The sequence below is a fragment of the Mustelus asterias genome, chromosome 2 (genome assembly GCF_964213995.1).
Source record: "Mustelus asterias chromosome 2, sMusAst1.hap1.1, whole genome shotgun sequence".
Classification (NCBI taxonomy): Eukaryota; Metazoa; Chordata; class Chondrichthyes; order Carcharhiniformes; family Triakidae; genus Mustelus; species Mustelus asterias.
The window spans coordinates 71199542-71225126 of NC_135802.1; the positions used below are offsets into that span (position 1 = coordinate 71199542).

At 44.4% G+C, this 25585-nt stretch overlaps 1 protein-coding gene across 1 annotated transcript in view; it reads right to left on the bottom strand.

Moving 5' to 3' along the window:
• Window positions 1-25585, bottom strand: part of LOC144480835 (ATP-binding cassette sub-family A member 13-like) — a 141857-nt gene that overhangs the window by 104461 nt on the left and 11811 nt on the right. The window contains exons 5-11 of the mRNA XM_078200460.1: window positions 24112-24222; window positions 19651-19741; window positions 19442-19533; window positions 17823-17994; window positions 17080-17220; window positions 13813-13989; window positions 1355-1667 (exon numbers count right to left, since the gene is read on the bottom strand). Coding sequence (XP_078056586.1) covers window positions 1355-1667; window positions 13813-13989; window positions 17080-17220; window positions 17823-17994; window positions 19442-19533; window positions 19651-19741; window positions 24112-24222 — 1097 coding nt within the window. The remainder of the gene's footprint in view (window positions 1-1354; window positions 1668-13812; window positions 13990-17079; window positions 17221-17822; window positions 17995-19441; window positions 19534-19650; window positions 19742-24111; window positions 24223-25585) is intronic.

The following is a 25585-nucleotide window of genomic DNA, read 5'->3' on the forward strand; positions in this document are numbered from 1 at the left end:
TTGCGGACGACACAAAGATTGCTGGAGTTGCGGATAGTGATGAACATTGTCAGAGAATACAGCAGGATATAGATAGGCTGGAACATTGGGCGGAGAAATGGCAGATGGAATTTAATCCAGATAAATGCGAAGTGATGCATTTCAGTAGACCTAATGTAAGGGGGAGCTATACAATAAATGGCAGAACCATCAGGAGTATAGACACACAGAGGGACCTGGATGTACAAGTCCACAGATCTTTAAAGGTGGCAGCACAGGTGGAGAGGGTGGTCAAGAAGGCATATGGCATGCTTGCCTTTATTGGACAGGGCATAGAATATAAAAGTTGGCATATGATGTTGCAGCTGTATAGAACGTTGGTTAGGCCACATTTGGAATACTGCATCCAGTTCTGGTCGCCACACTACCAGAAGGGAGTGGAGGCTTTGGAGAGTACAGAAAAGGTTTACCAGGATGTTGCCTGGTATGGAGGGTCTTAGCTATGAGGAGAGATTGGGTAAACTGGGGTTGTTCTCCCTGGAAAGACGGAGGATGAGGGGCGACCTAATAGAGGTGTATAAAATTATGAAGGGCATAGATAGGGTGAACAGTGGGAAGCTTTTCCCCAGGTCGGAGGTGACGAACACAAGGGGTCATGGGTTCAAGGTGAGGGGGGCAAGGTTCAACACAGATGTCAGGGGGACGTATTTTACACAGAGGGTGGTGGGGGCCTGGAATGCACTGCCAAGCAAGGTGATTGAGACGGACATGCTGGGATCGTTTAAGACTTATCTAGATAGCCACATGAACAGACTGGGAATAGAAGTTTGCAAACGAATGGTCTAGTTGGGCACATGAGCGGCACAGGCTTGGAGGGCCGAAGGGCCTGTTCCTGTGCTGTATTGTTCTTTGTTCTAACCACTGTGCCACCATGCTGCCTGTAGTCCCAGCAGTAATCACTGCTAGAACCTGGTGCTGCTGGGACTATGGAGCTACTGGCCAATCTGATTGGCCCTGACCTCTCTAAGGCAGGACTTCCTCCTGAGATAGGGATGTAAGTCTCATCTTAAGTCAATTAACATTGCTCTAAATGTGAAATAGGGCAGGCCGCTTTACTGCGGGCGGGCTCTCCATTGACAGTTTAGCTGGGGGCTGAGGGGGTGGCAGTTGGGGTTGGTGAGGAGTGTTGTCAGTGAACACAGCTCTCTATAAAATACTACCCTCTATTTCCCTCCCGACAGACATTCGAGACGTGATGTGTATTTCCAGCATTTTCTGTGGTTATTTCAGGCAGCAGCTTTGTTTATTGCATTCATTTATTGTATGTCAAGCAGTAATGAAATCTAAGTGTTAAGGCACTGTGCAGCTGACTTACTGATCACTGATGTGGCAGGGAAATGGCATTGCTTGCACCTGTACTGCAGGGTTCGAGACATATTCACCAACTTGTAATTCAACAAACGCTCGCTCAATCATATCTTGCAGTGGAATAAAGATACGATTGTAATGGAAACTGCCTGTCGGCAAGGTTTGGGGCTGAGATTTCCACTTGGGATTTTCCAGTTGATCCGTTGGCATACTGTGGAGAATGTTTGTTCTAATAGTGTAGCTCACTTTTGGTGGAAGTGGGGAAGACAATGATCGCTTCTTTTTCGCAGTGTTGTTAGTATCAATGTCGAAGAATACACCTAGAAAGATAGTAAAGCAATTCATCTTTATTCATGTGTTCCTAAGTTATTTTTCATATCAGTTATGGCCACACTTTATACTTTTTTATCAAGTTAGAAAATTTATGTTGATAACCATTAATCACAGTTACATGTACTTGCAGAATTGAGACATCAGAACAGTGAATCCTTTCAGTGCTCAAGTACACGGTGTATTTTTTAACTACTGCCCATCTGGTTTCCACTTGAAAAGTGGACAGCCAGCAGTTGAAAACCAAGCAGCACTTCAGCCATCCCTTTGGTGCTGGTGGAGCAAGTTTTAGGCAAACCTGAAAATGAGCAAGGAGCTCACCCAGTGAAAACCTGAAATAGGCGAAGTCTTACTCAAAAATACATAACAATAACTGGACCCAAGTGTGCAATTTTCATGTACAAACATGAAGAGCTTATTGTAGCAGATGGAGAGCAATGGTTGGATGCCACTGAGAACATGGTCCAGGGGTTTTTTACATTTAGTATTTGTGGGGCGAGGAGGAATAGGGTTTCTCTGGCCAGTTGCATGAGTTTCAATCAGATTCACCAATCGCTGTCCCCTTCCACCCTCCAGGTCTATCCTACTGTTTTGCTCAGTGTAGGAACATGCACGTACCAATATTTCCACAGTGCAATTTGGCAGTCACTTGGATACAGATATTGCACCAGTGATTCTTCCAATTCTCCCACATTCACATGGCATTAATTAGTGCATTGCTCTCAGTTCATGATACACACTACAGGATACTATGATAAAAACTTCAAAACAGTGCGGCCATTAATCTCTCATTCACAACTAAAAGGCACAAATATTATATAATGGTAATCTATGAAAAATACTTTTCATTCATAGTGTATCAAATTTATAGGCTTTCAATTGTGTGGCTATAGAGGATGACAAATTATAGGAATGGAAGCAGACTATAACAAGCCAGATTTTAAAGGTTGATCTTAATGTATTAAACCACAACAGCGATAGTATTGATATAGAATGGTGTAGTACCTTTATTGTGGAAAGTAAAAAGTTGACACCAAGCCAAAGGATGAGATATTATGAGGGAACAGTATGTTTAAGATGTAGGTCACACTTTGCTAGACTATCCTGAATTATTCTTTTCAGTATTGGTGGTATATTAATTTTTCAAAATGTTTTATTGGATGCCAAGAAATGCAATGATTAATCTGTGACATTGCCCATTCGCTGCTGATGTAAACGCAAGTAATAGTTTGGTTGAAATTCAGCAATGTTGGTGCAGGTTGAAGTAATCACAAATTATTTTTGCAAGTGACTGACAAAAGAGATCAGGTTCAAATGAAGAAAACGGGAATGTTTTGCTTTTCTTCATTTCTTTCTTGTATCCCCTCCTCCTCCACCAATCGACACCTGAAAGCCAGTTCCAAACCAGTAGGAACTTTAGAAATCATTGTGACTAGTCACTTTCAACAGATGTCCTGTCCTACATAATAAATTTAACTGAACATATAGGTTGCACAATTTAAACTATTATATGTTTGTAATTTTACACTAACTTTCCATGTAAAATGACAAAAACATATTCTGCATGAAAAATAAAATTGCTAAAATATTCAACTGGGAAGTTCTTTACAATAATGGAAAATTAACCTAATGATTTTATTTTCCTGTAGAAAGGTCAGCATTTGATAGATTGAGTTTCTTTGAAGATGGACTTTACGTCGTTCAATGGTGGGAGGGAGTGTGTTCCAGAAGTCAGTGGTTCGCCAACTCCTGCTTTTGAAAGACTGTGAATAATACATGTCATGATGTGGAGATGCCGGCGTTGGACTGGGGTGAACACAGTAAGAGTTTTAACAACACCAGGTTAAAGTCCAACAGGTTTATTTGGTAGCAAATACCATAAGCTTTCGGAGCGCTGCTCCTTCGTCAGATGGAGTGGAAATGTGCTCTCAAACAGTGCACAGAGACTTGATTTTGTGTCTCTGTGCTGTTTGAGAACAGATTTCCACTCCATCTGACGAAGGAGCAGCGCTCCGAAACCTTATGGTATTTGCTACCAAATAAACCTGTTGGACTTTAACCTGGTGTTGTTAAAACTCTTACAATAATACATGTAGCAGGAAACTAATCGTGCCCAGCGGGGAGCCATCCAACAGCATTGTGTAATGATGGGTCCAATCGACAACTGAAAGTGAACCGTCCATGGACAGAGGGGGCGGGCCAAGACCTGAAAGGATGTCATGCCAGTCATTTAAAGGGATCCTTCACAGGGGACAATGGCAGTTGTGCCAGGAAATATTTTTGGCATTTCAAAATTTGAGGTGGAGACTTTGAACTTTTTAAAACTGTTACATTAGGTAAGTAAGTGATCACTGTTAAATGTGTAAGACTGCTTTTCTAATTGGGAATATTCAGGGCCTGATCTGAGAGTCTAAGGGCCTGATTTTACCATTTTCATTCTAAGTGCTGAATCTGGGCGCAATTCAGATCCGACTTGTAAAATTGCTTTCCCCATACGCACTCAGCCTGAAAAAAAATCGCGGGTCTGAATCGCGCTGTGGGCGGGGCTTAGCGTGCCCGAAACGATCGGAGTTCTGAACTGCGCTTGCGCAGTTAGAAAATAATTTGAAAAAGCGCGCCCGTGTCAGATTGCTCCCGGGCCGCAGAAAGCGGAGAAAGTGGCCCGGGAGCGAAAAGCGGGAGTGATGGCCCCCACATTACTGTCCTCATTATCCACCCCCCCGCTACCCAGACGGATCGCGACCCCCTGCCCCCTTTCCCCCCACCGATCGCCCACAGAGTGGCAGTGCCCCCCCCGCCCCCCACCAGAGATCCATCTGCCCCCCCCAACCAGTGAGCGATCGGGCCTCCCCCCTCCCCCCACCAGAGATACATCTTACCCGCTTCCCTCCTCCCCCCGCCCCCAGCCTCACTCCCCCCTCCCCCGCAGAGAAAGGTCTGGCCTCACTCACCCACTCAGAGAATGGTCTGGCCTCACTTACCCCCCCCCCCCCCCCCCCGAGAACAATCTGCCCTCACTCCCCCACACCCCCTCTCCAGAGGAACATCTGACCCGCCTCCTCCCTCCCCACCAGACAATGATCGGCCCTCCCTGCCCCCCCCAACAACCAGACAACGATCGGCCCTCCCCCCACCACCACCAGACAACGATCAGGCCTCCCTCCCCACCCCCACCAGAGATACATCTGTCCCACCTCCTCCTCCTCCACCCCCCCCCCCCCCCCTCCCCAGCCAGACAACAATTTGGCCTCACACCCCTCCTGGAGGATGATCTGGCCCACCTCCCTCCCACCCCCCACCACTGATCTGAGTCAGAGAGCCGTTGGAAGCTCTGAGCTCGCCTCTTCAGCAGCTGGAGTGCCCGATTCAGACTTTTATTCAGCAGGTTCATTTCGGCGCGATTCCAGATCGGCGAACGCGGTGGTAAAGGGGGAAATGCTGATAAAGTTGGGCGGGCAGTTCATTAATTTAATTGAAATGCATGCAAATACATTTAAATCGCCATTGTGCCTGTTTCGGGTGCGAAGCGGATTGCGGCCATTCCCGGGTTTCGTTAAAGTGGCCACCTGCGCGGATATGGGCGCGGATCGCATTAATGGCCTCACACCCGACTTTACCACGTTTTCGCGCCCGTGACGCAATGGTAAAATAGGGCCCTAAATAAACCATATCCACCAGTTCTCCCTGGTCAACTCTACTAGTTACATCCTCAAAGAATTCCAGTAGATTTGTCAAGTAAGATTTCCCGATTCGTAAATCCATGTTGACTTTGTCTGATTATACTACTACTTTCCAAATGCTGTACTATGAAATCCTTGATAGTAGACTCTAGCAACTTCCCTACTGCCGACGTTAGTCTATAGTTCCCTTTTTCTTTCTACTTCCTTTTTTGAATAGCGGGCTTACATTAGCTACCCTCCAATCTGTAGGAACCTTTCAAGAGTGGAAATAATTCTGGAAAATGACTGCCAATGGATCTACTATTTCTGGGGCTGCTTCCTTAAGTACTCTGAGATGAATATTATCAGACCCTGTAGATTTATCTGCCTTTAATCCCATTAATTTCCCCAAAACCATTTCTCTACTGATATTGATTTCCTTCAGCTTCTCACTAAAGCTTGTGTTTCTCAGGACCTCTGGCAGATTATGCATGTCTTCCATTGTGAAGACAAGTAAAGTACAAATTTAGTTTCTCAGCCACTTCTTTCTTCCCCTTAATGAAATACCCTGTTTCTGACGGTAAGGGGCCTACATTCATTTTTGTCAATCTTTTTCTATTTACATATAGAAACTTTTACAGTCAGCTTTTTATGTTCCCTACTAGCTTACTTTCATACTCTATTTTCCCCTTCTTAATCAATCCTTTGGTCTATCTTTGCTGAATTTTAAACTGCTCCCAATCCTCAGGTCTATTGCTTTTTCTTGCCAAATTGTATGCTTCTTCTTTGAATCTAATATTATCTCTAATTTCCCTTGTAAGCCATGATTTGGCCACAATTCCCTTTCCACTCTTACGCCAAATAGCAAGAAACAACTTTTGGAGTTCACCTATTCATTCCTTGAATTCCTGTCATTGTTCTAAGCTGACAAGATAAGGCTTGACCGACGCTTGATCTTGGGCCCTTGTCTGAATCCTCCTTACCCAAGACTTATTCCTGTGGCTTCACAACATAGCTTTCTTATTTTTCCTACAAAAGAACCCTCCCTTTTAGTGGCTGTGGCTTCTTAAGAACTTGCAGCAGCACCCAATTTCCCATCTCCAAATGGGTGAGCTGCCAGAGGCATTTTGTTTTGACTTGTTTGAGATGTTGAACCAGTTGAATGTGCAAGGCTAGTCACTATCTAAAATTCAGATATTGGATACCTTGGCAAAATAACAACATGAAATGCTATAGAGGGGAGACAACTGGGGATGTGTTTTCTTTTTAATTCCCTAACAGTGTATATTTTTATTTTATATTCAAGAAAACCAGTTGGTGAAGGATAGAACCGGACACAAGCTTTACTCAGTCTCTCACAGTTACAGAGTGAGACATTATAAGCATATACCTAACGCATATACCCCCACTTTTAGTAAGTGTCTCTCCATAACTGATCAAATAACAACCTAATTAATGCCTTCCACTTGCATATAATTAACCACAATTTGATATACAATTAATATTAGGATTTCACAAATTATAATCCCTGTGTTTAACTATGCAGAATAAAGAGGCGCTGGTGGTGTGGTTGATTTTACTTTAATCAGGTTCATTTTTTACGAGACAATTGTAAAACTGACATGAGGTTAATCTGAATAGACTTAACCTAATTTCCAGTGTATTTGTGTCCACTGTATTCATGGGAAATTGTTCCTAGGACGTCATTGACTGGGCTAATCAACTAAATGGAGTGGTCTATAATGAGGAAGTCTTTATACAAAAGAAGTTGCTGTAATTATATGAGCACCCAATCAATTTAACATGTCAAGCTGTTCCAAAACACTTCGGCACTGCCTGGCATTCAGGACTCAAACCTGACATTCACGTACTGCATCTGATCCTCACACACTGTGCCATGCTGCCAGCATCATACCAACCTCCTACTGTTTTCACAGAGCTCCAACTATTCAGCTATGGCAGGCAAATCTTTCAAGTACAGTACCACACAACATGAGGGCGACCCAGAGAGCCAGATGTGGGGTGTGGGGGTCTACGACTACAGATTCTGAGCTCACTTGTAGAAATGATGCTCCAGGTCATGGGTCCAGAGATGGCACAGCCATTGGCATCTGGCATAATAGAGGCAGCCCAGGATGATGAGAAGTGACTACTTCATACCCGTCCATAAATCCCTCCTCACTTTCATCCTGATAAGTGGCATAAATCAGAAGCTGCAGATAATGTATCCCGGGAACTCCTGTTTTCTTTCTTGCCACCCCAGACCTCACTGTGTATCCTTTCAGATACCAAAGATCTGCTGTCTGGCCAACCAGCAGAGCTTGGAGGAAGAGCAACAGAAATCCCACAGCAGCGATAAAGAGGCTTCGTCACTTGAAAATTCAGCCACCCCCTGGCACACGCAAACATTAGAGGCTATTGTAACAATGGTGAGTCAGGCATAATTGGGCTGCAACCAGATCAGTGGAAAGTGGAGCTCATTTACCAGCTTCCCGGAGAGCAAAGTACAGGTGAATTCTGCTGCGTGGACCTCAAATGAGGATTTTGATGAGGTAGCATACAGGAGATACTAATAATATTTAAAAAAAGAATTGTTTCATGAAGACCCTTCCAGATATAGCATCAGCAACACTGTACAGCTATATATAATTATGTCATACAAAATTAACCAAAATCAACAGCTCTCTTTGGATTATCAAGCCTTTGCCAGGCTGAATTCTGTGTGAACTACACGAAGAATAGTTAACAGTATACAAGCCAGGAAGCTTTTCAGTCTATAGTGCATCACCACTGACGTGCACAGCTCTGGAGGAGAGTATGATGCCAATGTCATGCCAAAGGTGGAATAATGGAAACAGTACCCGGATCTTGTTCCCAAAATCCCATCCCAGCCTTCACTCGGAGTGCCGAGTAGCAGTCATTAGCTGTACAGCATCTGCTGTCACCCATTACCTCACCCCCTCACCCCACAGGGGTTGTTACATCAGATCTGAAGCTTTATTTTTTAATTACGATGTGTGACTGCCCTGCTGTGAGGAAGAACATTCAGAAAGCTGCACTGATATCTTTTTTTTCTCTCAATATCTGCAGTGAAACCACTCCTTTCCTCAACAAGTACTAAAAGAAGTTTACACCATGCTGTTTTTACGACAAGATCAGCTTCACATTCTGAAGGATTTAATTTTAATTGTTAAATTCTTCTTTAAAAGAATATATCATAGTTACCCAATAAAGTACAAACCACAAAATGCAGTGCACAAGTTACACTTTAATGTACGTTTGGATAGAATCTGGATGCACTGGTCAGATAGAAAGGCCTGAATTATTCAGATAGTGGGGGTTCAACAGCCATCATCTGGCGAGTCAGTGGGAAGAACATCACTGCCAACTCCAACAGGCTCGCTGGCTATTTTACGCTCAAGTGAGCGTTGCTTGGCAGCAGCAGGTGGGACTCCCGTCCGCACTTGGAAGGAAGGCCCACTTTCGACTGCTTCTGACCCATCTAGACACAGTGCTGCAATGGCAAAAAGACACACTGCAGCGCAGTACCTGAGACTAAGTGTCAGGAGCCAGTGTGGGGTAAGTGGCAGGGCTCCTGGATGGGGGTGGAAGTTAGGGGATGCCTGAGGGGAGGTGGGGGGGGTAGGTCATTGGGTAATAGGCCGAAGGGCTGGAGGGCGGGTGGTGGTGAGAGGTCTAAAGATATCCAGTCTATGAGGGGAGGGTGCCCCCTGTCAAAGAGGGCTTACGATGGAGGTATTCCCCTTCCCTTTCTCTCCTGAGATCAAGGTTCTTACATTTTTCTGTTTCCCACCTTGAGATATCTGCAGCTGCCCGGCTTAAAATTGAAGCTGGACAGGAAAAGGACATTAAGAGGCCATTTAGAGGCCATTTAAGGGCCTTAATAGAGGGTAATGGCAGGATTCACATCTGAGGACCCGCAAACCATATCATAAAATCACATCCGGGTCAGGGCAGAAGGGATCCTGGAGGGAATCCTGTCTATACAATTTCAGGATCCCAATCCCCCCACCCAGCCTCAACTCAAAACCCACCCGTGAAGAGCATTAAATTCAGGTCAAAGTTTCTAATGGCAAGCTAATATAAAGTCCCTGTTTACATCCTTCACATTGGTGTAAAAGGCACACAAGGGCCAAATCTTCAAAGTTGTGCATTGAGTAGCGTGCCGCAAACATCGGAATCACAGATTTGGAATACAGGTGCATATCATCAGGGGGACTACAATGCTATAAAATTGCTCCAAATTGTTTTTAAAGCAGTTTAAGTTAATTTGTGAGACTCCCCCTTGTGAAGCGTCACATTCTGAGGCAAGTTTCATGACACAAAGCCTGACTTGGAGGCAGCAAGTCTGTGCAACCAAGTCACAGACAAACATTTTAAAGCAAGGATACCAGAGGCTTTGGGAAGTATGATGTTGAAGAAGTATGTGCTGTAACAAATACAGAGACACCCGAGGAATGATATTAATATGAATAACTACTTCAGATCGCAGCAATGGCTGTACGCTACTGGCCGTCAGCGTTTTGGGAAAGTGGCCACGAAAGGAGCTCATTAAATGCAGTTCTTTTATTTCTCATCTAGCAGCATGGTCATTGTGCCAGGTGTCAAGCATGGGTGGGGAACTGCAGCACTCTGTCACTGCACAAACTCTGCTTCATCACTCTACACTGGGTTTCTTTTCAGTGCTGCCAAGTACCCTCCCCACATCCACAGTGGCTGACATAATGTTTGCACTGTATGCAGCTACTTTAAGCATAATTATCTCTTTAGATGTACCCTGATAGCAAGCCCAAAGCTGTGCGGGTTAGGTTGATTGGCCATGATAAATTGCCCCTTAGTGTCAGGGAGACTAGAAGGTTATGTGGGGTTATGGGGATAGGACCTGGGTGGGATTGTTGTCGGTGCAGGCTTGCTGGGCCAAATGGCCTCTTTCTGCACTGAAGATTCTATGATTTTATGACCTACCTCCATTACCACCTCCCCCACCGCCCCCCCCCCCCCCCACCCCCTGCTCCCACACATTCTCCCTCACCACATTAAGCAACAATGTGATGAGGTTCAACACTCAAATGAGCAAACCATAAAAAATTGGGCCAGTTTTGCCAGTCTCACATTACAGCAAATTGTTTTGATTTTGTCATTTAAATCAACACCATATATGAAGGTTGAAATTGTGATTATGGATAAGGGCCACCTAATAATTCAGCTGTCTCAGACAAAACGCTCAAACAAGACTAACATCAGAATGCAGGTAAGGAGAACTGCTGCAAATCCCCAGTGAACCCATGCACACATACCACTAGGCCATTTGGTAATGCTGATGCACACATCACTGTTCTTTATAGAGCTTCCAACCTAAATTACCTCCATGCCAACATCTCTGTCAAGCTAGAGCTGCTCCACATTCTTTGCCAGTGTGAGGAGGTTATCTAGCAGGGCAGTCAATGCACTCAGCATCTTGATATAGATGGTCATCAGTGCTCATCAGTATGTCACCGCGTTGAGGTCCCTCATCTAAGTCCCCTTTGACCCCAGCACCACCACCCACCCCATTCACCCACCTGCAGCAACCTCCAGTGAGCTGGCAAACGAGTCACCCTTTACTCCTGACCTGACTGCATACCCGTTGTGTCTGAATAACTCACTACATGCTGATCTCACCTCTGTGTTGGCCTCCAAGATACACAGAGTACCAGTGTGTGAGCTGGTGGGTGCGAGATTCAGATTAAGTGATGGTGTCTCCTCATCGGTTCTGCGCTGTTGCTCTCGGTACAACTCCTGGGACTCCTGTCGCTGGGTAGGAGGCAATTCTTGGGTGTCTGCCCTTTTGAATTCATGCTTTCAAAGCTGGTGTAAGGGGAACAGGGAATGGGAGGGGAGGGGGGTTGCCCAAAGTCACGCCACCAGCAGCTGACCATAACTGGTTAGCTGGAGGTATATGGAGACACAGTGAGGTGTGCAACTGGCTGCATTGCTAGGTGTGAGAAGGTGGGCTGGAATACAAGACTATTAGACATGAATCTTCAGATTCAGAGACTGCTCCTGGGTGACTGATTGACCAGCTTGAGAATCTGATATAAAAACAGAAAATGCTGGGGAAAAACTCAGCAGGTCTAGCAGCTTCTGTGGAGAAAAACAGAGTTAAGATTTCGAGTCTGTATGACTCCTCTTCAGAGCAGAACAGCGAATCTGGTTTTGTGTTGAATGAGCGTCGTGATGTGAAGGTGCATTCATTACACTGACCACTTGCATGAGGTAATTCGATTTCTTTTTGTACCACAGCAAGGTCCTTTGGTCCAGAGTCTGAGATTCAACCTTCTTAGCTATCTGCTCTGACTCCCTTAGGGAGTATCTTGAGCCTGCAGAACAATCTTGGCACTTCTCCTATTTATGTGCAATACCAATGATTCCAGCACCTTATCTATCACGATAGAACTCTCTGTCTGCCTTGCTGTTCACTTTGCAATCATTTACATTGCAGCAATATTTTTGTACAGCATTCCATTAAAGTACAGCCTGCCTCTAAGAGCAACATGATTGCATTGTGTGGCCAGCAAGCAATGATGCTAGTGCCCTCTGCTGATCGCAGAAGCCATAGCAGCTTGGAAATGTAGACAGAAGCCCGGAACCTGCTTGGCCCTACACTCCAATCATACAGCTGAGGAGGGAACACCAAATTTAGATGTTTCATTCCTCTGTCTGCACTGGTGTAGGCAGGTCATAAATCACAAATCTCTGCTTCCAAAAAAAGGGCAGGAGTAACGTTCAGGCACTGCATCCAACTGTGAGGATCATACTCCTTGGAGGGGGGGATTCTCCCAGCCCTCTGCGCTACTTGAGTAGTGCAGTAGGCCGGGAGAATTAGCAGCGGTCGTTTCGCATGATTCACACTGAGTGTTACTTCCTCCGTGCGTCTCCCAAAGTTTGTTTTTTAGCGTCATCAGCACGGCGCCGATTACCACATGAAATGTCATTCGAATTGACGTTTCCATATGATTAGCAGGCCCGGGACGGTATTCTCCGGGCCCACGAGCATCTCCTCCCCGTGCCCCACACCCCCGGGTCGCCGGGAGTGGTTTTCTCTAACAGTGTTTATGACTACTCCGCACTAACGGTAGTCTGCTCAGCATTATGCTGCCAACCTCTCAGGCATGAATTGAAAGCCCTTACTTTCCAGAGTGAATCCCACTGAGGCATTCTGCAGTGCTCAAAGTGTCGGAGATTAGCTCTGATGAGTATGCTAAAAAAACTGGTGAGATTTACTTCCGTTTTCCCGCACGTTGGGAACTTAGAATTGTTTGGGAGAATCCCGGCCCTGCTGTTCAGTCCTTCTGATACTTGCAGCCATGTCTGTTGGCCTTTGATGGCTTGACTTTCGTCCATTCACAGCACTTCAATTCTGGCTTTACCAGTTCCAGTATCAACTCTCGGGAAGAGTCAGAGCAGTGGCAGTGAGAGGGATGGAGAGGGCATGGCAGCTGCATGGCAGCTTTCCCATGCCATAATTCTCTTCTTCTAAAATTTTTACTCCAATACAAAGCCAATGCTCAGAGTGGACCATGTGGACCTGAATCCATTCCTTGCTCTCTCCAAAAACCAAATTCCAATTCAATCCACTTCATGGTCCCCACAAGAGAGACAGACAAGATCCAAGCTGACAACATAAGGCACTGCACCCCATCTTGGGCTTGACCCAACGCTTGATCTTCGTCAAAAGGCTGAGAAGTGATTTTTCTTCCTGTAAAATGGATGCAGACATTCTGGCCAGCTACAAATCATCTTTTTTAATTATTGTCACAAGTAGGCTTACATTAACACTGCAATGAAGTTACTGTTAAAATCCCCTAGTCGCCACACTCCGGCGCCCGTTCGAGTACACTGAGGGTAAATTTAGCATCGCCAATGCCTTATCCAGTACCTCTTTTGGACTGTGGGAGGAAACCGGAGCACCCGGAGGAAACCCACGCAGACATGGGAAGAATGTGTAGACTCCGCACAGACCTGTCCTTACTTTGTTATTGGTCAGGAAACCTAGAAACAAGATGCTAATTCTGAGGCTAAGTTAAACGGTCAAGTCAAAGTCCAATCTTGAAACAAATAGGTTCCCGACTTGCTGTCAGACATCTCAATGTGAACAGATCACTTCAAATAAAATTCCATCTCATGTCTCTGCTAAAATGAATTTTCACATGAATGTGTTCAGCATTCATGTTACAATTTCAAAGCCTGAATACGAGTTCATGGCCATTAGCATTTACCGCTATTATTGAATTCAATTAAAATTATAGAAGGCAATCTTAGTAGTAGTTAATGCTATACATAATGCTATACATACAAATAATCTCTCTTAACATCCTCTTGATAAGATAAATGAATTGATCAGAAACTATTTTCCAAAATTAGTCACAATTCCCCAAACGTTCTTGGATGGAAGGTATACTTAGCAAGTACTTACTTGCTAGGAACGTGTTTTTCACCATTAGCTCTTGTACTCTCTGCTCCAGCTCCTCCTTCGATTCCTGATGTTTGAAGCGGTCTATTAATGTGCAGGATGAGACATTCACCATCATCTCTGCGAGGGTATCGATCTGTTGTATTACTGGATCATTCATTGTTGCATTGATTGTCATTTCTAAAAAATGTAAAATTTACCAACTTTATTATTACTTCTGTTCTTGCCTTCTGATTTTCATAGAGTCCCCACAGTTCAGAAAGAGGCCATTCAGCCCATCAAGCCTGCACTGACAACAATCCCACCCAGGCCCTATCCCCGTAACCCCACATATTTACACTGCTAATCTCCCTGCACTAAGGATCAACTTAGCATGGCCAATCCACCTAACCCACACATCTTTGGACTGTGGGAGGAAACTGGAGCACCCGGAGGAAACCTACGCAGATACAGGCAGAACGTGCAAACTCCACACAGTCACCCGAGGCCAGAATCAAACCAGGGCCCCTAGCGCTGTGAGGCCGCAGTGCTAACCAATGTGCCGCCTTTTTCTTTCCTTAAATGAAAATATTGATTCTTAATATGGGATGACCCTTCAAACGGGCTTCATTTGGCTATTCTTTTTGTGTTAATCTGAGTGTTTGCCTACAAGATATTTAGTTACAGAGGATATGGTGTTACTTGATTTGATTTATTATTGTCACATGTATTAGCATACAGTGAAAAGTATTGTTTCTTGCGCGCTATACAGACAAAGCATACCATTCATAGAGAAGGAAACGAGAGAGTGCAGAATGTAGTGTTACAGTCATAACTAGGGTGTAGAGAAAGATCAACTTAATGCAAGGTAGGTCCATTCAAAAGTCTGACGGCAGCAGGGAAGAAGCTGTTCTTGAGTCGGTTGGTACATGACCTCAGATTTTTGTAAATTTTACCCGACGGAAGGAGGCAGAAGAGAGAATGTCCGGGGTGCGTGGAGTCCTTGATTATGCTGGCTGCTTTGCCAAGGCAGCGGGAAGTGTAGACAGAGTCAATGGATGGGAGGCTGGTTTGCATGATGGATTGGGCTACATTCACGACCTTTTGTAGTTCCTTGCGGTCTTGGGCAGAGCAGGAGCCATACCAAGCTGTGATACAACCAGAAAGAATGCTTCCTGTGGTGTATCTGTAAAAGTTGGTGAGAGTCATAGCTGACATGCCAAATTTCCTTAGGCTTCTGAGAAAGTAGAGGCGTTAGTGGGCTTTCTTAACTATAGTGTCAGCATGGGGGGACCAGGACAGGTTGTTGGTGATCTGGACACCTAAAAACGTGAAGCTCTTGATCCTTTCAACTTCGTTGATGTAGACAGGGAAATGTTCTCCTCTACGCTTCCTGAAGTTGATGACAATCTCCTTCGTCATTGTCTCATCATTGTTTGAGATCTGTCCCACTACGGTTGTGTCATCAGCAAACTTGAAAACTGAATTTGGCCACACAGTCATAGGCGAATAAGGAGTATAGTCGGGGGCTGAGAACACAGCCTTGTGGGACGCCGGTGTTGAGGATGATCGTGGAGGTGGTGTTGTTGCCTATCCTTACTGATTGTAGTCTGTGAGTTAGGAAGTTCAGGATCCAGTCACAGAGTGGGGAGCCGAGGCCCAGGCCACAGAGTTTGGAGATGAGTTTCGTGGGAATAATGGTGTTGCCTGTTGTGGGGTGTTGGTTACTGTAGGTCTGAAGAAATCTATGTGATTATACATAGGTTACCTCTAAGTCTTTATTCACGCTCAGACCTATTTACAAATATATTGTAAAGGGTACAAGCTGGGATCTGTCTCCACACTTGCTTGTACACACAATTCTGTCCAATGCTTGACCGACCCAGAGTGTGGACCATGTGCTCTTCAACATCAGGGTGTGTGCGGCACTGTACTCAGTCCCACATTAACCTTATGTATGCCAGACGCTTACACTATGGGGGGATTCTCTGGACCCGCTAGCTGCCGGGGACAATCGTGATGGCCTGGAGAATTGGGCATTGGGAAAAAAGCGGGTTTGGCTCGTCATGATGCTCCCAATCCACTGTGTTAGCCCCAATCGGGTTCCTGTACATAGTGGGCGGCAACACAATAATTATGCAAACCCATCAATTGTAATATGATGAGCAGGTTTGATGACCTATTCACCAGCCACCCAGCATGTACCTGGCCTCGCAATGGGAACCACACCGGGCAGGCTTTGGTGATGGTAATCATCAATGTGGACATGGTGTGCTGGACCCCAAGAATCCGTGTAAGCATATCCAACCACTCAGAAAAGAGGGGCATCCTCCCTACCCACCATCCCCCAATACTCAAATAACAGGTCACCGCCCCCACACCTCACCATACACAGCACAGGCATGAGGATGATCCAAACCCATCTCCTCAGCATCCTCAGACTCCCACTCAGGCCCCTTCACTCAGGCCCTTCCCCCCCAGACCTCCACTCAGGCCCTCCTTCAGGCACATACCTTGGCATTGCCAACGGTGTACTGGCCCCAGCATCCGGGCACTGGCATCCTGGCCCTGGCACCTTGAGCACTGTGGGGGGGTTAAGAAGGTAGGCCTTGTGGCCTTTTGCTCCTCTGTCACTGCCAGGCTGCAGAGGAAAGGCCCCTCAGTGGTCCTGGGGGTTGGATGGCTCGGGGTGGGAATCTCATGGTTGGACTACCCCTCCCAGCCCTGGCAGGCCTTAAGATCATGAATTTGCATCTTTGAGGTGGGTGAATCCCACCTGACAGACGCCCCCAGTGCCAGCAAAAAACCCTCCCATTTTCTTATCAACATGGGCACTTACTCCCCCAATTCGGGAGAATCGCGGCCTATGTCTCCATCCGAATATTTATCCAATGTATTTTAAATGATTATAGTTTACCCTCTGTTTTACATTGTTGTTACTGTCATACATTCACATTGTCATTCTTACATCATCACTACCCCGTCTCCCCTCTCAAGGTTCAGGTGGGGCAAAGGTCTTATTATGAGCCTTCCATATCTTTATCTTGTTCGCAGGTACTCCTGCTGAATCTCTCCATTTCTTTGAAAGTTGTTCTGGCATCTGGATATCTTTTCATTATTTTCTTTCATTCATTTGCATCGATCAGTTCTTGGTCAGTCCAGATTTGCACTGATCGCTGGTTGCTACTCCAACTCATTTCTTGAGGCGTGGACAAACATTGCGCTAATCTCCTTGTTGCTTTTTTCACTTCTTCTGTCATTGTGTGTGTTGTGAAGTATGTGGAAGTTTACTTTTCAAAAATGGAACTTTCATCATTTTACCCATATGTTTGAGTACTTTCCTCTTTTCCAGTTGTTTTTCAAGCTCGTGAATCTTTTCATTCAGCTCAGCAACTACTCTGGCAAATTGAGTTGCCTTAGTTTCAGGGTTATCTGTGGAACCCATTTACATTTGTTAGCTTCTTCTGGGAATTTAGCTCTGTCCGGAATCTTTCTTCCCTGGTCACTGGCTGTTTCTTGGAATCTTTGAATTCACTCGGTAGATTGTCAATCCATTTTATTGAATTTCTCTTAACTGTTTTCAAAGTCTGGATTTGCTCCTCCATATCGTGCATCTCAACCTTCACGTTGTTCAAATTGGACCGAAGTTCAAGAAGTTGATTGGTTTTGGTCGTAATTCTACTTTCAACCAACTGTTCTGACACATTAGCAATTCTTTCTCCTGTTCCAGGCAATTTGTACACTGTTTGCTCGAGATTTCTGATTATTTGCTTCTACAAGTTTATCATTTAAGTATTCCAAAACCTTGTCGTTCTACATCCTCTAAATGACATTCCGGTATTCACATCAGATCTTGCTTTTCCTTCACAAATTCATCTTTCATACGTGAAAATTGATCAATTTTTCTTTCGCTCAGCCTAATTCCACTGTGCTATCCTTCAAACTCACATTCTGTAATTACACTTCTGACAATTATTATAGTCTCTTCACACTATTCTATGAGAAGTTCTTGCCATTCTAGCTTCTTAATTTACACTTCTTCATATATATCTTCATAAATGTCATGTTTCCCAAGTTTTCTTCCAAAGGTCCAACTGTTTTCTTCAGCTCCGTAGTCTTATTTTTCAGCTCCATAGTCTTCTTCTTCAGCTCCGTAGTCTTCTTCTTCAGCTCTGTAGTTTTAACCTTGTATCTCTTGGTTTTCTCCTGGAATATGAAACATTGCTGTGCCAGAAACTTATGCTACACCATCGAATCCGATGTTTCACAGTAGGAATACGTGGCTAGAACTTTCCAGCCATCTGGCTGGGTCATCCGGCACTGCCGACGGCACACCCCGCCATGGGTTTCCCAGCAGCAAGGAGCGCATTCAATGGGAAACCCCATTGACAACGGTGGGACCAGAAGCTCCCACCACCAGCCAATGGCAGGCCACCTCCTACTGCCACAAAACACTTGATGGATTCCATGGTAAATCCAGCCTGTTATAGTGCACTGGGATTTTGGCTGTTTTTCCTGTCTCCAACACAGAGACATAAAGGCTACCACTAACTGAGATCAATCAACTCAAATCAAATTGGAGATCCAACCGCGAACATTTTAGTTCTTGTGGCTCAGAATTGAGAATCGATTCCAGGAAAATATCAGAAGGAACTGAAGAGCCTGAACATCAATGATATGGAAACCAGTGAAACCTTGAACATATTACTTCACTCCGGATGGAGACAAGGAACCAGAAACAAATAGAAGCTCTGCTACCACCCAGGTGAAAAACATTCCTATCAAACAATGAGTGCAGTTTGTCTTCAACCTTGAAATTCATGAGGATCTGATCAAGGAGAGTCTGAGACTTTGGGGAGGTATAGATATATGTATATAGTTGGGATAAAGACTGGGAAGTTGGGGGGAAATGCAGATGTAGTGTAAAGGATTAATGTCAGGAGCACCTGATATTGATGTAACAACTAACTGCAGTAACTATGATGCAACGTCACCACGATCTGTTGGGAAGCAGATGTACATATCTTTCTGTAAATAAATAATAATGGTTTATATGAAAATTGCCAACAATAGTATTCTCAGGGTAACTAGTCACCCCAGAGAGGCCCCAACCAAGACCAGAACTCAGGACGAAACAACAGCTGACTCTTATATTTCTCTTTGTGCCCACCTAATCCTGTCCGTCATTATTCTTCTGTCTCAAATTCCCTTCTCTTTACCTACTCTATTTGACACCTCCCCCAGTTTCCATCGGGGCCTTCAAGCTTTTAATGATTCTCATTGATTTAATTGAGTTGAGAATTCAGCAGGATCTACAAAGGCAGGCAATCCTCGCTACCAGATTACCGCCCAATTGGTGAAGGTGAAAATTACACCATAGAAACATAGAAGATAGGAGCAGGAGGAGGCAATTCGACCCTTTGAGCCTGCTCCACCATTCATCATGATCATGGCTGATCGTCCAACTCAATAGCCTACTCCTGCTTTCTCTCCATAACCTTTGATCCCATTTGCCCCATTGCATCAGGTCTCCAAACTAACATGGATTTCTGGTTATTTCCAAATATCATGTGAAATTGGGACTCCATGGAGTAGATAGAGGTCTACCATAACCATTCAAATAAGACAAGACACTGCACTCCCAGCTTCTCACCTCACTTTCCTCCACATATATCATTGGGTAGCCCAGTAGAGGGAGTGTCTTTTGAAACATGGTACTGGGGCTTGTCTTGGCACTTGCAGAGGCTGCAAGAATCTCAGAACCAATACAGCAGAAATATATTCAGCAGAGTGCTGATGCACAATCACAAATAAACTAACGTAAAAGAGGACAACAGAGACATCTACAAAACCAAAGTGTACCGTATTCTTGTAAATTTTCCAAAAGTTGATCAACGTCAATATCCAGTTGAGTCTGAATGAAACTGCGTATAAAATTGTTCTGTAAAGCCGCCTAAAACAAAACAAAAGTTCTATTTGTGTTAATCTTGATTATTAGATTTGTCACAAATATATACAAAAATTAGCCAATTGGTGCATTAAAATTAGAAATATACTATTGAGGAAAAGCATAAAGGCAAATAAGCATTGACAAATAATTCCAGTAGCACCATCAAAACACAGAAGAATCTGACATCAAAAACTTTCTGTTTTGGCCTGAATTTCACAATTGTTAAACATAATCTTTCCTGCAAATTTGCAGACGACACCAAGCTGGGTGGCAGTGTGTGCTGTGAGGACGATGCTAAGAGGCTGCAGAGTGACTTGGACAGGGTGACTTGGACAGACTGACTGAGTGGGCAAATACAATATAATGTGGATCAATGTGAGGTTATCCACTTTGGTGGCAAAAGCAGGAAGGAAGATTATTATCTGAATGGTGGCAGTTTAGGAAAAGGGGAAGTGCAACATTACCTGGGTGTCATGGTGGAACAGTCGCTGAAAGTTGGCATGCAGGTACAGCAGGCGGTGAGGAAAGCTAATGGCATGCTGGCCTTCATAGCAAGAGGATTTGAGTATAGGAGTTAGGATACCTTGCTGCAGTTATACAGGGCCTTGGTGCGGCCACACCTTGAATATTGTGTGAAGCTTTGGTCTCTTAGTCTGAGGAAGGACATTCTTGCTATTGAGGGAGTCCAGCAAAGGTTCACCAGACTGATTCCAGGAATGGCAGGACTGACATATGAAGAAAGACTGGATCGACTGGACTTGTACTCACTGGAATTTAGAAGAATGAGAAGGGATCTCATGGAAACATATAAAATCCTGATGGTACAGGCTAGATGCGGGAAGAATGTTCCCTATGTTTGGGAAGTCCAGAACTAGGGGGTCACAATCTAAGAATAAGGGGTAAGCCATTCAGGACTGAGATGAGTAAGAACTTCTTCACTCAGAGAGTTGTGAACCTATGGAATTTTCTACCACTGAAAGCTGTTGGGCCAGTTCATTAGATATGTTCAAGAGGGAGCTGGACGTGGCCCTTGTGGCTAAAGGGTTCAAGGAGTATGGAAAGAAACCGAGAGTAGGATACTGAAAGTGCATGATCAGCCATGATCATATTGAATGATGGTGCAGGCTCGAAGGGCCGAATGGCCTACTACTCCTGCACCTATTTTCTATGTTGCACATATAGATTGCGACTCGCATGCTGTTGAAGATTGAGATGGGGTAGAGTTTGTAAAATGTGTTCAGGAACATTTTCTACATCAGTATATAGAGGTGCCAACTAGAGAGGATGCGATATTGGATCTCCTATTGGGAATTGAGTTAGGGCAGGTGATGGACGTGAGTGTGAGGGAACACTTTAGATCCAGTGATCATAATGCCATTAGTTTCAATCTGATCATGGATAAGGATAGATCTGGTCCTCTGGTTGAAGTTCTGAACTGGAAAAAGGCCAAATTTGATGAAATGAGAAGGGATTTGGGAAGTGTGGATTGGCACAGGCTGTTCTCTGGTAAGGATGTAAATGGAAAGTGGGAGGCCTTCAAAGGATAAATTTTGAGAGTGCAGAGTTTGTATGTTCCTGTCAGGATTAAAGGCAAAGTAAATAGAAATAAGGAACCTTGGTTCTCAAGGGAGATTGTAACACTGATTAAGAGGAAGAGAGAGTTGTATGAAATGTACAGGCAGCAAGGAACACATCAGATGCTCGAGGAGTATAAAAAGTGCAAGAAGCTACTTAAGAGGGAAATCAGGAGGGCTAAAAGAAGACATGAGGTTGCTTTGGCAGACAGAGTGAAGGAAAATCCAAAGAGCTTCTATGGGTATGTTAGGAGCAAAAGGATAGTGAGGGATAAAATTGGTCCTCTTGAAGACCAGAGTGGTAGACTGTGTATGGAACCAAAAGAGATGGGGGAGATACTAAATGGTTTTTTTGCATCCGTATTTACTGAGGAAATGGGCATGGAGTCTACGGAAATAGGGCAAACAGGTAGGGAGGTCATGGAACATTTACAGATTAAAGGGGAGGAGGTGCTTGCTGTCTTGAGGCAAATCAGAGTGGATAAATCCCCAGGACCGAACAGGGTATTCCCACAGACCTTGAGGGAAGCTAGTGTTGAACTTGCAGGGGCCCTGGCAGACATATTTAAAATGTCAGTATTCACGGGGGAGGTGTCGGATGATTGGAGGGTGGCTCATGTTGTTCCGTTGTTTAAAAAAGGTTCCAAAAGAAATCCGGGAAATTATAGGCCAGTAAGTTTGACGTCGGTGGTGGGCAAGTTATTGGAAGGTGTGATAACGGATAGGTTTCTACAAAGATTTGGATAGACAGGGACTTATTAGGGAGAGTCAACATGGCTTTGTGCGTGGTAGGTCATGTTTGACCAATCTATTAGAGTTTTTCGAGGAGGTTACCAGGAAAGTGGATGAAGGGAAGGCGGTGGATGTTGTCTACCTGGATTTCAGCAAGGCCTTTGACAAGGTCCCTCATGGGAGATTAGTTAGGAAGGTTCAGTCGCTGGGTATACATGAGGAGGTAGTAAATTGGATTAGACACTGGCTCAATGGAAGAAGCCAGAGAGTGGTTGTGGAGGATTGCTTCTCTGAGTGGAGGCCTGTGACTAGTGGTGTGCCGCAGGGATCGGTGTTGGGTCCATTGTTGTTTGTCATCTATATCAATGATCTGGATGATAATGTGGTAAATTGGATCAGCAAATTTGCTGATGATACAAAGATTGGAGGTGTAGTGGACAGTGAGGAAGGTTTTCAGAGCTTGCAGAGGGATTTGGGCCAACTAGAAAAATGGGCTGGAAAATGGCAAGTGGAATTTAACGCAGACAAGTGTGAGATATTGCACTTTGGAAGGACAAACCAAAGTAGAACGTACAGGGTAAATGGTAGGACTCTGAAGAGTGCAGTTGAACAGAGGGATCTGGGAATACAGGTACAGAATTCCCTAAAAGTGACGTCACAGGTGGATAGGGTCGTAAAGAGTGCCTTTGGTACATTGGCCTTAATAAATCGGAGTATCGCATATAAAAGGTGGAGTGTTATGATAAAGTTATATAAGGCATTGGTGAGGCCGAATTTAGAGTATTATGTTGTTCTGGTCACCTAGTTACAGGAAGGATGTAAATAAGGTTGAAAGAGTGCAGAGAAGGTTCACAAGGATGTTGCCGGGACTTGAGAAGCTGAGTTACAGAGAGAGATTGAATAGGTTGGGACTTTATTCCCTGGAGCGTAGAAGAATGAGGGGAGATTTGATAGAGGTGTATAAGATTTTGATGGGGATAGATAGAGTGAATGCAAGCAGGCTTTTTCCACTGAGGCTAGGGGAGAAAAAAAACCAGAGGACATGGGTTAAGGGTGAAAGGAGAAAAGTTTAAAGGGAATATTAGGGGGGGCTTCTTCACGCAGAGAGTGGTGGGAGTGTGGAATGAGCTGCCGGATAAAGTGGTAAATGCTTTTAACATTTAAGAAAAACTTGGACGGGTTCACGGATGAGAGGGGTGTGGAGGGATATGGTCCAAGTGCAGATCAGTGGGACTCGGCAAAAAATGGTTCGGCACAGACAAGAAGGGCCAAAAGGCCTGTTTCTGAGCTGTAATTTTCAATGGGTCTATGGTTCTATGTAGGGATATGGGGGTAGGTCCTGGGTGGGATTGTGGTCGGTGCAGGCTCGATGGGCCGAATGGCCTCTTTCTGTACTGTAGGGTTTCTATGATTTCTATGGTTTGCATAGAAAACTGAAGGGTTATAAAAAGAATTGTACCGGTAAGTGATACATATTTTTGAAAAGTCATTATCAGTATTCAAAAATGTTAAGAAATTTATGTTTTGTGTAGGGAGAGGGGACAATTAAAAGAGCTATCACCATTTCAGAATCAGAATGATGTTATATGAATTTGGCAAAAAGATGACAAACCATCAGATTGTAAACAAACAGGGTAAAAATGTCAAACACAGAGGAAAAGTTGACTTCATCATCAGATATGGGGCTTGATTTCTCTGGGTGCTGTGTTCCCTAGTCACCTAGCTAAGGCGATGGTGAATTTCAATTCAATGTTGGGAGCGGAGTTAATTGTTCGAAGATGAACCTTCTATTACTATCCTGTCCCAGAAAGCTCCCCACCAATCAGATGGCTGGCAGCCCTGTAGTCCTTGCAGCACCAGGCAGGAGTGCTGGCCACTTCTGGTATGCCAGGCAGTCCTGACAAAGTCTAAGCTATTGCTGGGATTAAGGTGGCAGGGCCCAGAAAGGTGAGTAGGGGGCCAGGTTTAAGAAACTGGGGGTTGGGTAAAGACGCAAGGATGACTTTAGTGATTGTTCATCCGATGGACACAAGCGACTCACAAAGGAGGTGTGATTTTTTCAAATACCTGAAGCTGACTTAGCATCCTATTTTCGTTACTCTTCAGAAGTTTTGAGGATTTCAGCCAGACTTCAGAATAGCCTATCAGCTCTTCAACTATGCTGAACGTGGTGTTGGCCTGAATAAAAGAAAGAAAACAACGATAAGATTTGCAACCACACCATTCTCATCGCAGCTTGTAATATGAAATCAGTTGAAGATCCAGATGTGATCCTATGTTTGTTGTGGAGCTCCAATTGCAACTTTCATGGAGAGATGGATGAAGCATGCATGTTGCATGTCTGTCCCATTTTTCCTTGTGTTGAGAGGCTAAAATGGCCAACCTCAAAATACCTACTGGAGCCCCTAGGTTTATTTGGGACATTATTTAAGATCTCTGTGAGATCCGAATGGGGTCTTCTCCTCTGGCCCACAAGTTGTGCCCATTCAGCATCGAACTTGATCGTCTCCACAGCTGTGTTCTCACACAAACTGGGAAAGATCGCCTCTCTTTACCATTTGTAATGAAACTGAACACGTAAACATAAAGAAAATATTTATGGTATCACTCGCAATGATAAACAAAAGAAACATTCCCATAGGTTATAAATAAGTTAAACTGTATACTTTAAGAAAAGGCTGGAGCTTTCACTTTGACTGGACTATACAACAGGTGGGTAACAGCTCTGCTGCCTGTGAAAGTCTGATATTCGCTTAGGAGAATATCAATTCTCCTTTCCATTAATGTCAATGAAAAGAGAAATAGAACAGATTGTTCAGGTGGTAGCAAATCTCCTAATGCCTGTTTCATGTTGAAGAACATATCATGCACTTACTCTATACTGCAAAGATGACCATAGGCTGACTGAGGATCGCCACACTTCAGGCAAAGGACAAAGTTGAGAAGGCAGGCCTTCATGAATAACCTCAGCCAATACCGGAACTGAACCCACGCTGTTAGCATCGCACTACCTCACTAACCAGCTGTCCAGCCGACTGAGCTAATCTGACCCCCTCTTATACTGCACACGTGCATGTATTATTCTGATCAAGCCACAGTCAGGACAGCTGTCTGTGAAAACCACTGGGTAGCAATTGTCACTCCCTCACAATTTCACACAGGAAGAAAATTATGAGTGATCTAAAATAACAAAGATAGGCCATAAATCAATCAGGAATGATGTAATCCACACCAATGCTTTGTAGGAGTGTGTATTTTTATTTCACCATGACCCCATAAAGACTATGCCGAGCAATATAATCCACGTGTTTAAAATAATTAGGTGGTTCTTTATATAATTGTAAGTTGCCGTAATTCCCAAAAATAGAGTAAAACCAAATTCACATCCTTAGGCATAGATTTTCACTCTAGGATGGGTGGTGCAGTGTTGGGGGAAGTCCTACTCTGCAAGTCCAATTCATAAAATGGGGTCTCACTATTTTAATTTTTGTTCTGGGAGTATGGGCTGGATTAGAGATTGGACTGGATAGTTAAACCTGAG